Here is a 17,049-nt window from a genome sequence, read left to right as displayed (position 1 = left end):
TTGTATTAATTAGTTGTTGCAATAAGTTATTTCCGTTACAATCCGTGTACATTTGTGAGCAGTACCCAATACTGACCAGAGCAGCCTGGTCCCAGGTTTACAGGGTTACCATATCTAGCTCCTGAACTCCCACTGTATTGTTTGTATTGCTTTTTCAGATCACAGTTTGCAGCTAGACCTGTTTAATGGACTTGCAAATAAGCAATAACAAAAAGAAAATATACTATCATCATTAGTCAATTAAGTCTGCTGCCTCCAGTCTTAAGTTGTACAAAAGATCAAGGAGATTACAATAACATTGTGGGATATAAAGGTATTACTATAGGTGGCACCTGAAAAAATTAGGAAATTTGACAGGTCTGGAGACATGTCTGCCTAATTTGAGAAAGCATGTTAAAAGAGATTGTATGGTTTGAGAATTCCATGTCAGATATTTATTATTTGGAGAGAGACTGTCCTATTGATGGTGCATCTGGCCACCAACATCCTTCACTTAGTGGTAGAACGTTGCAGGAAAGCTTCTTTCTTTCTCATGACACCAACCCCCGCTCTGTCACATAACAAACCTACAGGATGTCTGGGAGCAAATAACTTCCCTAGACAGCCATCAATGTCAGGAAGGAGGATGTAGTGCTCATCAGTCAGAAAGATCAACTCAAATTCATGAGATGAATGGACACATGTGAGATGATGTAGCAGAAGAGGAGTGTGGCTTTGTACAATGTAGACTCAGAATCAAAATGGTGTATGGGAAAGAGCAGTTCTGAGAATCCTTATTTCCTTCTCCAAGCCTTCTCTAACATATTTGTTAAAATTAAAATTAAATAGCATATTATGGATTTACTATTTTTGTTTATGGATTTTTTTTACATTTATTGTTATCTGTTTTTGTTGCAGGTTTATCCTACCGATGGCTGTTGAATGAATTTCCTAATTTCTTGGCCAACGATAGTAGACACTTTGTGTCCCAAGTGACAGGGAATTTGTACATTGCACGCACAGAAGCAGAAGATGAAGGAAAATATTCCTGTCTTGCCACCAGTCACATTGCCTTTACAACCAAAAGTGTTTATAGTAGTTTTACTCCACTTATCGTCACTCCAGGAGGTTAGTGGCTTAGTGAAGTAATAATGCTTTTAGAAAATTTTATTGTAGAATAACGCATGTCCCACTTTGAGGACTGGCACACCACTGCACACCAGCTTAGAGCTGGCCTAAGGGTTGCATGTTTGTAATGTTATATTGGGGCTTGTTTGTAATGGTACTATGTCATGTCTACAACATAATCTTCAAGTGCCCTTTTAACTACAAATAGGAGAAACTTGTTTTTGTTACTGTTGTGGGGTAAAAAAAAAAAAAGTAAGGGCATTTACAAATGCATATAATATATAAAACATTACAACAACCTTAAGACCCCAAGAAGAAAACCAGTTTTGCACAATATCTATAATAAAGAGCAAAGTGAGTGTCCTGATACTATTAGCAAAAAACTTTGTGTTCACAAATAATTAATTGATTCATTTGGAACAAAGTCCTCCAGAATCATAGCATACCAGCTAACCATAGCAAAAGAGCAATGCAAGTTAAAGTCTATACTTGATGCAGTTGCAAAAATAAATTGATACTTTTGAATGTATTTCAACAAATATATTCAAAAGTATTAATTTATTTATGCAGTTCCATCAAGTACAGACCTTAGTTTGCTTTGCTCTTTTGCTATGATTAGCTGATTCCTTTCTACTAAACACAGACTTTATCAATATGATGTATATGACTTGGATAATAAAGACATGTGCGAACAACACTGATAACCTAGTGCTGGGGTTCTGAGCTTGCTGAAAAACTAATATAGATGGTTCTCTTTGTAGAGGTTTTTTTGAAGTATACAGTACAGTAATTTGATTATTCCTATATGGGTGCCAATATCGTATCAATTTGCAAGACAATTGATGTCTGTTGCAGTGACCTAGCTGCACTAAAAGACTTTCAAATGGGCTTGATAGTATGGAGACAAAGTACCAACAAAATGAATTAATTTCATGCTCATAGTTGAAAACTATATACAGTTAATAGATCTAAACTAGGCTACAAGCAGGGGTGCTTTCAAATAAACTACACTAAAAAGCATAACTGCCAAGGCTAACTTGTGAAAAATGTGATGGTAAGGAGGACTGATAAACACCATACTTTGTGGGGATGTCAGGGATCCAGGTATGACCAGAGATGTGTGGACTGACACAGGGAAACGCAGGCTTCAAGTATGGTGTAAAACAATATAATTTATTAAGACTATATAGTACACACAGTGCAAAAACCAAACCTCCAACAAATCACAATATGTGCGGGAACACAGATGCAGTCAGGCAGGCCGGGTCGGTAACTATCGGTCAGACAAGGTACAAAGGAGCAGGCAGGAGAGTGGTCAGGAATAGCTGGGGTCGGTGCAGGCAGAGTTCTAGCAGAGTCCAGATCAGGCAGAAATATCAGGCAGGAATATCAGACAGGATGCAGGTACAGGGGCTCATGGGAACATACACCAAGGCCCTGACTGAAGGCCTGGCCATTGCTTAAATACACCTCCTGCAATCAGCCTCAGGTGATGGCTTGACTGCAAGAGTGAGATTCTGGCTGCTGAGAGCACCCGCTGGCCAGCACTGGTACTGCAGCCCACAAGGCAGGTGAGCCCCAGCACCACCTGTGGTGAGTCCATTCCTGACAGGAGAATGGGAAAGTGATGTTGAGCACAATGCTGCTCTAATTTTCCAAAAATTCAAATGTTGGTAACAAGATGATCCAATTAAAATCTCCTGTCTGTGCAGCCATGAAAGTCAGAAAAAATATCAAAATGACAAAGTCCAGAAGGCTATTAGACATTAGATAAGTGCAATTCATTTCATTCCAGGTCAAAATTGGGACAAAATTTTCATGATTCTGAGATTTGGATGTATCCGAATCACAACAGTAACGAATTTTAACAGATCCGAAATAAATTATGACAAAACAGCAAATTAATTTGTATTAATTAATTTCATTTGCTATTAATTAATTTAATTCAGACACAGCTGTTCACATGACTAAGGAATGAGCCAATCACAGCTGATTTTATCATGTGACCAGCTGTGTCCAATCACAGCTGATCACAGGGTAAATAGGAAATGCTAACAGCGCATGAGGAGGGGAGAGCCAGTAAGCGGCATTTCGCAGGGGGACATCTACACTGATCATCAAGGCACTGATCATCAGTGTGGCCAATAGTGCCCATTAATGCCCATGTGTGCTGACAATCAGTGCTGAATCAGTGGCCATCAGCTGAATCAGTAACCATCAGTGCCCATCAGTTGAATCAGTGCCCATCAGTTGAACCAGTGCCCATCAGTGCTGCCTAGCAATGCCCATCAGTGCTGCCTATCATTGCCCATCAGTGCTGCCCATCAGTGCCACCTAACAGTTCCCATCAGTGCAGCCTATCAGTGCCCATCAGTGACTCCTCATCAGTGCAGTCTATCAGTGCCCATCAGTGAAGGATAAAAATTACTTATTTACAATACTTTACAGAAACTAAGAAACTTTTTTTCAAAATTTTTAGCCTTTTTTTGTTTGTTTAGTATAAAATAAATACAACTAAAAGAAAGCTCTATTTGCCTAAAAAAAAAAAAAAATTTAGTTTGGGTACAGTGTTCCATGACCGCGCAATTGTCATGCAAAGTATGAGAGCGCAGAAAGCTGAAAATTGGCCTGGGCAGGAAGAGGTAAAAGTGCCCAGTAGGCAAGTGGTTAAACAGTATTTATAAATTGTTCAGGTTTACCTCCAGTCACATCTTCAATCTTGTGCAGTTGTACAAGCTCCCCTCTTGTACTGAAGTTTCTAAGTCCCAGTGTGCTTCTCCCAGTGTGCATTAAAGGATGGAGCAGGTCAAATAGAGCCTGCCTCATTTCCTAGCTAGAGGACAGCCATTATCATCTAGCCTTTTCCTCTCCAGCCTTAGTGTCCATGGCCTGCCTTTGTCATTCATTGAATTTCAATTCTTTCCATCATGGAGGATCCGCATCACATGTTGGCTTTACCTATGGCATTTTGCAGGCAAAACAGCCTTCCTAGGTTTGCCCACTTCTTTAGATTGACATCTGCCCAAAAATGTGTTTTTAGTTTTTGCATAAAATAAAAAACATATTTCTTAAACTGGAACATTAGCATGCTATTATATTTCAAAAGCTCATGTTGATGCCTCCAAACAAAAACATGGGGACATGCAGCTGAAAGAAAACAAAACAGTAATTTATGCTTTTAAGTTACAAATGGGGATAGAGATCAACTATGCTCATGATTACAATTACGATGTTAGGCCAACATTAACATAACATTGAAAGACCTTAAAAGCCTAGGAAGCTATTTCCGGTTATGACACCTGGTACTCCCAAAAAAACTACTATTTCAAGATAGAGGTTATTGGTAAAGCATTTGAGAAGTGCGTTTAAGCATATCTAGCGTTCCTATTTTAGAAAAAAAACAGCTGCAACAGGGACAAATGTATAGAACTTTTATGAAGTGTTGTTTGATAATCAAATCTACAGAGGTGAAAGGTTGGTGGTTTCCAATTCCGTGAAAAAAACAAATTAATGTAGTAAATGCACAAGGGACACATTGTAGTCAAGAAATGTAAAACAGAGCCTGTAATATACTTTATTGGACAGGCCTAAAAATATAAAATAAAAAAATAATGCACAAATGTCTACTAAGCCTGCGGCATCACAGTTTTAATTCCAGAGAACCTATGATCACCCATATCAAAAAGTTGTATGGGATTTGTATTTATCTAGACATTCATAGACAGCATATTCTGGTTTGTGGACTATTTGGAACTGGGAAGTTTTCTCATTTGCCAGTAAATTAAATGTAATTCAGTGATTTCCTAGACATGGAATTCCAAAAGAGTTTGTCTCAACTCAGTGGATATCCCAGGTCCACAAGTGGGGCTACTTGCCACAAAAGCTAAAACTAGTTCTGTGAACACAAATGCATTGGTGCCAGAAAACGGCCTCATGTGATTTATAAAATCTATTGAGTGATGAACTTGCTGGTTATGCCATAACTTGCTTTGTATTTTTTGACATTTGCTTTGACCAATTCTTTTGAAAAGAAAAAAAAGGAAGATAAACTATGAGAAGCATCAAGGTGACACAAGAGGATGTTTATGTTTGTAATGTCATGATTGAATGTGTTTCTCAAGCCACAGCATAGTAATTTACAGAAAGGTATTATGTGCAATAAATGTACTCAAACAAGAAAGGAGGTGTAATATAGAACAGCATTTTAAAAATGTAGCTTCCAATGGTTACTTTGTATAGGTAAATAGGTAGTATCATTATACATAACTAGGGTTAATTAAATAAATAAAGTATACATTTAACTCAATACATCACAATATACAGCGGGTAAAATAAGTATTGAACATTTTTCTAGGTAAATATATTTCTAAAGGTACTATTGACATTAAATTTTGACCACATGTTAGCAACAACCCCTGCAATCCATACATACAAAGAAACACAAACAAATAAGTTCAGAATTAAGTTATGTGTAATAAAATGGAATGACACAGGGAAATAGCATTGAACACATGAAGAAAAGTAGGTGCAAAAAGGCATGGAAAGCCAAGACACCAGCTGAAATCTATCATTAATTAGAAAGCAATTATGCCCCTTGTCAGTGCAAATTATTATCAGTTGGTTCAGTCTTGATTGATAGCCTATAAAAAGGTGTCTCATTACCAAGGTGTCACACAAGAAACATCTCATGATGGGTAAAAGCAAAGAGCTCTCTCAAGACCATTGCAACCTTATTATTGCAAAAAATACTGATGACATTGGTTACAGAAGGATTTCTAAACTTCAGAATGTTCCAGTAAGCACTGTTGGGGCCATATCTGGAAGTGGAAAGAACATCATTTCACCATAAACCGGCCATGACCAGGTGCTCCTCACTAGATTTCTGACAGAGGAGTGAAAGAATTATCAGAAGAGTTGTCCAAGAGCCAAGGAGCACTTGTGGAGAGCTTCAGAAAGACCTAAAATTAGCAGGTACAATTGTTTCAAAGAAAACAAAAATTAATGCACTCAACCGCCATGGCCTGTATGCACACTTACCACCAAGACTCCATTGCTGAAGAAAAAGCAGGTTGAAGCTCAACGTTTGCTGCACAACATTTAGACAAGCCTGTGAAATACTGGGAGAATACAGTATAGGTGGATGAGACCAAAACTGAACTCTTTTTATACCATAATGCACCCCATGTTTGGAGGTCACATCACCCCAAAAACACCATACCAACAATGAAGTTTGGAAGTGGGAACATCATGGTGTGGGGCTGTTTTTCAGCACACAGTACTGGCAAACTTCATATCATTAAAGGAAGGATGAATGGAAAAATGTACCAAGACATTCTTGAAAAAAATCTGCTGCCATCTACCAGGGTGATGAACAGAAAGGAGGGTGGACATTTCAGCAAGACAATGATCCCACAGAACCTTCAAGATATTAAGACTGTGTGGAAAAATGGGCCAAAATCACACCTGAGCAACGCATGGGACTAGTTTCTCCATACAGGAGACTTCTTAAAGCTGTCACTACAAACAAAGGATTTTGTAAGTGTTAAAACAAATTTCAGTTAGCGTATTCAATACTTTCTCCCTGTGTAATTCCATTTTATTACACATAACTTAATTTCTGAACATATTTGTTTCGGTTTCTTTGTCTGTATGGATTGCATGAGTTCTTACCGACATGTGGTGAAAATGTCATGTCAATAGCATCCTTAGAAATATATTTACCTAGAAAATATGTGACTTGTTCAATACTTCTTTTACCAGCTGTATATTATCATGGTATAAGGCGTGCAGTTTCTTAACATTAGTAATGTTTGTTATAATGCTGGGCATCAAACTCAAACTGAAATTTACCTAACCGGTTTATTGTTTTGTGTTTTGTAGCAGAGCCACGTTTGTATGCACCAAGTATTAAAGTACGATTCCCTGTTGAGACTTACACCCTCTCAAGGCAATCAGTGACATTGGAGTGCTTTGCTTTTGGAAAGTAAGTTACCTTCAATTGATAAATCATACTAATATAACCGTGGACCTATTGTAAAAAACAAGCAGATGGAACACACAATAAATACCAGTGAACTTCCTAAAAGGCTGGGCAATTTAAATGGAGCATAGGATGGAAAAAACACTTGAGTAGAGTGAAAACCACATTAGAGTGAAAAACCATTAGTGAAAACCACATCACAAAACCAAGATCATTAGATCCATAGGAAATAGCACAAAAGTCAAGCTTTGTCCCAACTTTCCCTTCTTATGAGGCTTCCTATTGGTCATTTAATGTCATTAACAACCTAATTGACTTATATTAAGCATTGTGAGGCAGAAGAAAAGAGGATCAAAGCGCAAACAATATATATTATGCAAATTTTAACTTTTTCACAAAAGTCAAACTTTGACCCATCCAGGGGCGGACTGACCATTTAGAAACTCGGGCACTGCCCGAGGGCCCGGGGTCAGTAAGGGGCCCTATGAGATGCCCCTGGTACTTTTTTCATAGGCTTTTTTGAGTTGGGCAAGGACACAGGGGCCCCATGATCCCCTATTTCCCGGGGGCCCCATGAGTTGTCAGTCCGCCCCTGGACCCATCTTTCCCTCCTCATGGGGCTTTCTGTTTGTCTTTAATGTCAATTGGAACCTAACTAATAGGGATGTGGTGCAGTTATGGTATTGTCAATCATTAATTACTTTTAGAGTACTAGCGAATTGCTTCTTTCCCCTGTAGAAGCCCAGATTGGGCAAAACATGTTGGGAATTACATCTGCATACCGCTAGACCAATTTATTGCATGTAATCATTATTATTTATTATACAGGATTTATATAGCGCCAACAATTTGCTCAGAGCTTTACAATATAACGGGAGAGAATACAGCAACAATACAAGAGGGATTTGAGGGCCCTGCTCCTTGGAGCTTACAATCAAGATGAATATACTTAATTTTAAGTCAAATATTTTTTAATGTGCTAAAAAAAAATAGTTTTATACTTCTGAGTCTGTATATTATACACCTTAAAAATCCCACTTCTCTTGGTTCTTCCTTCATATTTAAAGGGGTGTGGTGCCGTTTTTTGTTTGGAACTTAACTGAGCTATAGTGAGGATTGTAAGGTAAAAGAGGACAAGGCAAAGATGAAGCATTATAGGACAATATTGAGATTTACTGGTCTATATCACAAGATCTACTAATTGTTTTAATATGTGGTTTTGACTGGAGGCAACCTATGCTTATATGTTTTCATCATATTCTCAGAATGAATTCCCTTAGACTGTGGACAGGTCGCTTTAATTGTGAGCAGGTGTCCTGAAAAACAGCATTCTACTCTGTGCAAACCACTGTATCAAACAATACCTACTTCACTACGTGAGCACCCAATTGGGACATAAATTGTAGATGGCTATTAATATAGAGAGCCGTTTACCTGGACTTAGTCTATACTCAGGTGCCAAAGGAGGCCTTTTTATATGGAACTGGAATATGTCTTCAAGAAGAGAACAGGCGAAGGCTGTCCTCTGAGAACAAACTCAAGATCTGCTACTCAGAGACCCAGTAAAAGTTTCTTAGGGGGGAGACAGATGTGCACAGTGCATGAGGTGAATTCTAAGCATACAGTAGCATGCTATAGGATTTTCATTTTCGATTACCGGTACATGCTTTCAAAAGAGTCTCCAGACAGGGAGTGCTGAGCAGCTTCATTACTTTTTACAACACTAGTACTGCTAAGGGGGTTATAATAAAGGCAGTTTATTTGAGAATGGTCATAATAAGGACTACATCAATGTCTTCAGAACAGAGATAAGCTTCAGTAAGCATGGTGTTTATGATATATTTTTATTTTACGGTTCCTCCATGGTTTTCCAATGATTACAGACTGACATCTTGCCAAGAACCTAGCTGCATATATTATCACCTTGTTACATTTGTCCACATATGGTTCTAACCCAGATCAATCAAGTTGCTTACAAACTTAGAATCCCTTCTTCTGCCCAAATACCAATTTTTTTATGTTTCCATTTTGAAACCAGTGGTTCTAAACTAATTACTGTAAATCTGGTATTTCAAGGTTAAAGTCTACATTTAAAAGTCTTTAAGGGCTGCATGATTTGTAAAAAAAACTTCAGTAACACTTTATCCTCAAGCTAAAGTAACACTTTTTTTTATTTGATAACAATTTTTATGATTGGTGCACTGATCACTTCCATTGTCTAGCGTCCCAAGCAAAAGTCAGAACCCAAACAAACATTTTTATCCATCATTCTGAAGTCTAAATCTACTTTAGCATACTCCATAAGGTGTAGAAAGTGAACTGGCAACCAGTACAAATATTCCACTTCTCTTCACTGAATTTGTAAAACAATCATGCTGATCCTTGTAAGTTTCAGTTATTTTGTTTTGCATTTGAGCTGATATTGTGACTATAACCCAGTTTACTAATTGCCTTGACCTTCTGCTTTACATGACTTTACTTGAACAATGCCTTGTCACCCCAATCTGTTTTGTCATAAGATTCTGCTAGAACAGAAGTTTCAAAATTATGCTCCAACCTAACAATTTGATATACAGATTCAATTACTTGCTCCTGGGAGAAAACTGTGATGTCATTTAATGAAACCTAAATTCAGTGTGTGGGGGCCTGAAAAAGTAACACAATATTATAAGCATTAAAGTGTTACTAAACACAGGACCCTGCATTTACTATATCTGGTCTCCCACAGTACAAAGAACATGGAAGTGCAATTATTGTAGTAAATATAAACTGCTAAATACCTTTTCTTATCAGCAGTAGCAGTCTTGTGACTTCTATCAGTGTCTGGCTGAGCACTGGTTAAAGCTTGTAGGAGGAGTTTTCATTCTCCTCTAACTGTCCTATGAGGTTGCATAACCTCTAACCCTCTGACTGGACAGTGTTGATTGGCCCTGTGCTGATCACATGCACCCTCCCAAAGAAAAAAAAACTCTCTAGCAGTACACACTAAACTGAGGATGTACAGAGGGACCCCTAGAGCTCTGTACTATCAGCAAATGGATTGGGGACAGTAGAAGAAGGGGAGGATCAAACAGCCTTTTTACACAATGCGGAGGATTAACTCCATAGATTCCAGTGAGTATAACAAGCATGATTTACTGAATATACAGACTGATTTTACTGTTATGGGTTTAGTAACACTTTAAGGGTATTATTAATTTGCATAAATATAGAAAAAGGCAAAAAGCTAATTTTGTATAAATAGTCTCCTATAGTCTCTGTATATTACATGGTGTTTAAAGTCATGTTGGGGCTCAAGGAACCATGGAATGTAGGTCAATCTATTATTTGTTTACAGTGGTTAACATTACTAATGTTTGTTGTCCATGGTCACAAAAAATACTATAGTCATTAGTTCAGAAAGTGGAGCTCCTTATGCTGGGTGAGTGCTTTAGTGGGTGTTTTTTCAGTTTTTGCTGATTTCGTGCTGAAGCACTGGGGTGTGTGCCAGTCCCCAGGAAGGGTAAAGTGTGGGTGCACCAAGGTAGCTGTAGGTCTTGGGGTGTTGGAGTATGGGTGGATCCTCTCAGTCTCTTTTGCAGGTGGACAGTCTGTAAGGAGAGGATGGAGACAGGTAAGTGTTCATGTTGTTAGCTTGACTTGTCCAATGTACATACCATTTTATGCTGGCACACATCCTGTAATGATTATTGGTCCTGCTCCACCTAAGTTGAGTGTCTAATACAATAAGTTTGCTTGCATCCTCAAAAAAGTGACTGATGTCAAAGCAGATCTTTTTTTACTGATAAATCCCAATTGTTTATGGTGCCTTCTAGCCTCTCCTCCAGAGACCATTTCCTTTTCAAAATGGCAGCTGTGGACAGGGATTAAAGTAAAGCCATTTTTGGAAAGCATGTGGAAGAACAAGAACCCTGTTTGTTTTTTTAATGGGGAGATTCACCCTCACTTCTGGCCCTGTTGACCATTGTCTCAAGTACACAAAGTGATGGAAAACAAATTTTCAAATTTTTCACATTTTTAATTTTCACTCCACAGAAAGAAAATAAAATACTTGATAGGGATCTTAATTATTCACTACTCTGTCCAAAACTTAGAGCTAAAGTTTAGATATGATTTTATAGCATAATTACGTTGTTCCAGCTTGGACCAATGTTAGTATGCATATCTCATACCTTACTGATCGCTGTGTGAGCTGCACATCACTGTAGTAGTCACTGCTACTACTGTGATATCAGCAGTCTTTTAGGTCCAGTGCTGACAGGCAGTCCCTTTACATATTAACTCTACAGGAGGTTGCTTGCTCAGCACTGCTACCATTCAGAGGAAGCCTTGTATTCTATCAATGAATACAAGGCATTCTCTGATTGGATTTAGATGGCAAATTTGACATAATCACCCCACCTCTCCACCTCATCTTATATTCAATTAAAGAAATCCAAAGCTGTGTATGAACATCAGTAGTACCAAGCAGGAGACCCCCTGTGGTTACTATGCAGAAGGGCATCCTCTCAACACTAGAGCTGCAGACTGCTGCTATCAGTGTAGTAGTGTCAACCACACTGGACCAATGTAACTACTTTAAAAAGCATACCTAAGCTTCAGCTTTAAAATTGCTTTGGATTTACATGAACATTGTGCTGGTAGAAATCTCTGAAGTGAGCTTTCCTTAAGGATTAGCATAAAATACATGTTTTCATACCTATATTCTAGTTTTGAAAATGAACTGTCAAATACCATTACCGTTTATGTGACAGTTCCTGAATTTGTGTCAACACGTGTCCTTTCCATCTCTCTATAGTCCTGTGCCTCGAATTCGGTGGAGAAAGGTAGATACGTCACAGATTCCTCAGTGGATTTCATCAGACCCAGTTTTGCATATACAAAGTGTCAGTTTTGATGATGATGGTACCTTTGAATGTGAAGCTGAAAACTCTAAGGGGCGGGATGCCCATCAAGGACGTGTAATAGTACAAGGTGAGATACCATTTTGCGTAGATAATACATATATTCATTATTTTTCTTAAAAATAGATTCTCTACTAAAATCTCTCAGCAAAAAATCTATAAACCATGATTTCACTAGCCTTCATCTACTATTTTCACTTATATCGATTCCTGCAATTGTTTTTGTAAGCCCTACAAAAGAAAAACATTGGAAGAAAAACAACTTAGGATGAAGGAGTATTGTCACCCATGTAGGTGGTTGGTGGTGGTTAACACTGGTACCTTTAGCTCTTGAAACGCTCTCTCTGCTTGATTGGTTGTTAGCCTGACCTTACACATTAAATTTAAAACTGCCTGGACCTTTGTAGGAGGGAATTCCAGTCAAAAATGAAAATGCCAACATCTAGAAATGCTAAAACATTTGCTTTGTGGGGTTTAAAAATGTAGTCCATCAGTGTTTGGAATGAGGTTGAGTTCACTTAAGCCAAAATGGAGGACCACATACTGGTACACCCCATCTGAAATCACAAAAGCTGTATTTTCCTATTCTCTATCTGTTAAGGAAAACTTCCAATGCTCTTTATTAAGATTGAAGGTAATAATGTACCTGGTGGGACCAAACTTTTCTATTAATTCTTCCACCCGTAGCATGGAAGAAGCATCTGATTTGGATTTTTCATTTCGTTTCCAGTAGTCATTACAGATCCTCAGGCTGCCAGCTTAGGGATGAGCACCATGGGACTTGACCCCTCACTGTTAGATTCCTTTATGAGGTCAAGAGCTAACATTTTCTGTACCTTTTCTGAAATGGCTTTTCTCTGAGCATTAGGTACCCAATACAGTAAGGTTTTAAATTTACTTTGATGTGAGGCTTAATTGCCATATCAAGGTGAATTATGTTAATTTGCCCAGGTAATTCTGCAAATATCTCTCAATTTTTCAACAAAAACTCTCTCAGCATCTGAACCTGAATAGCAGACAGGGTCTGATAGTCTAACCCAGCAATGGGCAAACTACGGCCCGGCGGACCTTTTAATCCGGCCCGCGGAGCTAGGCTCCCACTAGGCTCCTCTCACAGTCCGCCCTGAAGACCGGTGTTGCATGAAAATCTGTCTCCTATGAGGATCTGTCTCCCTCGACGTATCTGTGCATGTGCTGGAGATCGCCGATCGGCTGCTAATGCCTGAAACTGGCACATGCGCAGATACGTCGAGGGGGACAGATCCTCATAGGAGACAGATTTTCATGCTACACCGGAACGGCGCGGGAATACGGCGAGAGGAACGCGCGGAGCAAAGGTAAGTGAATTGACACAGGGGGGACTTGGGGACTTAATATGGGGGATGAATAAATATGGGGAATGAATTACTATATGGGGGATGAATTACTATATGGGGGGATGAATTACTATGGGGGATGAATTACTATATGGGGGATGAATTACTATATGGGGGATGAATTACTATATGGGGGATGAATTACTATGGGGGATGAATTACTATGGGGGATGAATTACTATGCTTACTATGGGGGAATATTACTATACTTACTATGGATGACACATACACATCATTCATCTACTCTTGGTCCGGCCCCCGGGTCCAATATATGAACCCATTGCGGCCCTCAAGTCAAAAAGTTTGCCCACCCCTGGTCTAACCTCAAGTGTACCTTTTGATGGTAGTATTTTAGGGTCACTTTCTACTGATAGCTCCTGATTCTTCCAGGGTTTTATTAGTGAACAAGATATCACGTACCTGTTAGTGGAGCTGGAGATGATTCCTGTCCAAGCACTACTGCTGGCAGAGACAGGGACTGCTACGGACGCAGGTGCCAGGAAGTTTGTTTAGCAAACTTGAACTTGGAGGTGCTGAGAAGCGATAAGAGAAGTCACAAACTGAGATCAATAACAGAAAGGGCAGAGAGGTACAGAATAACAATCAGAGTCCAGGTCAGGGACAGGCAAGGGTCGGCAGTGTGCTGGCAGTGAGGTAAAAGGTCAGCAGCCAGAATCTTAGTCAAAAGTCCAGGCCAAGGTCAGTAACATGAGGAAGCAGCAGACATGAGCAGGCAATGAGAAGCCAGAGTAGAGTCAGATGAATCTGGGTCAGTAACAGGATTAAGCAGGCTTTCAGAAACAGAAGTCATAAGGGTAAAGCTGAAGACGAGATACAGCGATGATATTAAATAGGCCTCAGGTATAAATAGGCCAACGGGCATCAGGATCTGTGGGTATTCTCGTGCATTCACGTGTGCACCATGGCGCATGTGTACATGTGCAAGTCCAGTTACACATACTGTATATGCTCGTGAGTTTGTGTATGATTCTACACACGTACATGTAAGTGAGCACGGCCGTCTTGAAGTTCCTGATACATGGTATATTTGGAAGGGCTTGTTCTTTCTGGGGTAGTATACCTGGTAGGTGACATCACCGTGGCTCTTCTATTATTAAAAACATTAAGTGTCTATTTTCATCCTTAAAACTATGTAAGTATATAGCTACATATGGTAATAGGAAACCCCAGTCTTTCCTGATTGTACTGTATAGAATATGGGCTTCTTTGAATGATTACGACTGTGCAGTTACCTTCAGGTGAGGACACTGACAAAAAATTAAGGCTGCAGTGACATTCTACTATAAAACCCCACCCACTCCCAGCAAGCCTCAATTTTTTGCTGGTGTCTTTAGGTGATAGGCCTAAGAAATGCTGAGAAATGCCTTTTTCTATGGAGCTTTTTCTCTCTTTCACTGGATGGTTTCTTTCCAAGATGATTACTTTGTCAATTGGGTGCACCATAGCCACTGTGGCTCTTCATGCAGCTTCTTGATCAGTGAACTCCTCCAGCAGAGACTTGGGGGACTGTACCTGAACGCCACTTGGTGGAAGATACAGGGCTGGCCAGTACTGTTGCTTTGCACTGCGGGTGCAATCTGCTCATGCACCACATCGTCACTGGGAGATTACTGCCCAACATTTCTGGTTCTCCTATCTGAGGGCACATTGATAATGGATTACAGTCATAGATCCTGGGTTACAGCGCCCTGCAGGTGCATGCACCGAGGCATCCCCCTCCTGCTCCACTCCAGCAAAGGCCGTGAGTACCTCCCTGGGGACATATTGTTTACGGGCATGACCATAAGCACAGAAATAAGTGGTCAGATGGACTCAGTAGCTCAGGATCAGGCTTCAGCTCCCTTGGGGGTTGAAGTACATCTGTGCAAGGTCTATTACCCTTTACGTTATCATTCAGCTGGACCATCAGCCACACTGATTTCAGCCTTCTCTGCCAGCTAGCCTCAGGTTTTTGTTTTTTTTTTGCTAGTGTTCTTAGGTGATGGACCTCTTTCCTTCTATTGAGAAAAGCCTACCTTCTTCTATGAATGTTTTTTTCTCTCAGTCTCTCTGAAAGCTCCAATATTGTTGTGACACACCCTTAACTTTATGTCTATAAGCTCTACCTCTAGTATAGTATAGTTTTCTTTTTTTTTTTTAGGTCAGTATAGTTTTTTCAAAAATTGAGATAAATATAAAGTACAAATCTGTTTGATTTATTTGTCCCCATATTTGAATTGGGCTGGTGTTGTACAAAAACTGGTGCTATTTCCTAATGTGGCCATACATTGTTTAAATTGTTGACACACGATCTACAGAGACTACATAGTACTAATGCACATTGATCTTTACACCATTAACAGCTAGTTGCTAATGCTCCTGATGTGAAGTTAAAAGATGATGTCACAGAAAATAGAACAGGCCTCTAAAATGATTGTGTATGCATGTTTCCAGCAGTTGATGGAATGCCTATTACTAATGTTCATGAAAGAACATCTGAGTATCAGTGACTATAACATTATTTCATTTAATTTTAGCTGTAAACGACCAGCACATACTGGAAAGATAAAAACATTTTAAGAGATCAAATTTTCCAAGGCTGAGGGCTGCTCTCTGTGATTTAGCCTGAAAGTGAATGTTGTCATTATTGAAAAGGGAACAGAAATGGGGATGCTTCAGATCGACTGTATGCAAATACACTGCTAAATATATTTCCATGGGCAATAAGTTTAAAAGGCTAAAAATAAAATTTAATTGTCTCACCTTCAAAGTTAAAATAACTATAAATAAGAAAATACCATTTAAAAAATATAAAATTGAAGGTACGCTATCTTCATTCAAAAGTTACAGAGACTATAAAAGAATATGTAAAAAGGAAATCAAGGCCACAAAATGAATGGCAGTTTGCAGGATTGTACCCCCCCAAAAAAAATTTTCAAATATAATAATACTTAAAAGGTTACAAGATAATTTTTAGTCGGTGACTGTTTCAGCACTGTGTATATGAGGGAAAATGGGATAGCTCAAGTCCTTAATGGGGACAGTATTGACATAGCCCCATATGATCCACAATAGCTCAAAATGTATATGGTTCAGAAATCTTAAACCAAACAAAGGCAAATAAAGCACCTGGACTACAACCATGGGTTACTTCTAAACAATGGTTGTAATTTTTAGAGACTCTTTATGATCGGAATTTTATTACTGGAATTACGTAAAGCAAATGTACTGCCTATATTTAAAAAAGGATCAGAATCTTCACTTAGTAACTAAAGAGCAGTTAGTTTTACTTCTATAATCAGGAAGATACTTGAGAGTATAATAAATAGTTTTTGCTAGAAAATAATATTTTAGGTAATAGTCAGCACGGACTCACAAGAGGACGAAGTTGTTAAACAAACCTTGTTTCTTTTTATAAGAAGGTAAGCAAAAACGTAGACAAAGCAGTGCCTGTGGATATAGTGTACTTGGATTTTGCAAAAGCATTTCACACAGCTCCTCACACACAGCTTATGTGTAAGTTAAAGTCTACAGGCTTAGAAAATTCAGTTTTTAAATGGATAGAAACCTTGCTAAAAAGACTGTATTCAGAGAGTAGTTAATAATGAGTCATATTCTGAATAGCCTAAGGTTATTAATGGTGTACCCCAAGGTTCAGTATTTGGACCCTTATTTTTTTTTT

At 38.8% G+C, this 17,049-nt stretch overlaps 1 protein-coding gene across 1 annotated transcript in view; it reads left to right on the top strand.

Moving 5' to 3' along the window:
- The window catches only part of CNTN2 (contactin 2), a 159,064-nt gene that overhangs the window by 72,675 nt on the left and 69,340 nt on the right, over positions 1-17,049 (top strand). The window contains exons 6-8 of the mRNA XM_089681118.1: positions 898-1,107; positions 6,988-7,090; positions 11,886-12,061. Coding sequence (XP_089537244.1) covers positions 898-1,107; positions 6,988-7,090; positions 11,886-12,061 — 489 coding nt within the window. The remainder of the gene's footprint in view (positions 1-897; positions 1,108-6,987; positions 7,091-11,885; positions 12,062-17,049) is intronic.

The sequence above is a fragment of the Staurois parvus genome, unplaced genomic scaffold (genome assembly GCF_062004578.1).
Source record: "Staurois parvus isolate SC_StPar_1 unplaced genomic scaffold, SC_StPar_1.0 ptg000261l, whole genome shotgun sequence".
NCBI lineage: Eukaryota > Metazoa > Chordata > Amphibia > Anura > Ranidae > Staurois > Staurois parvus.
This window is presented reverse-complemented; position numbering and strand designations above follow the sequence as displayed.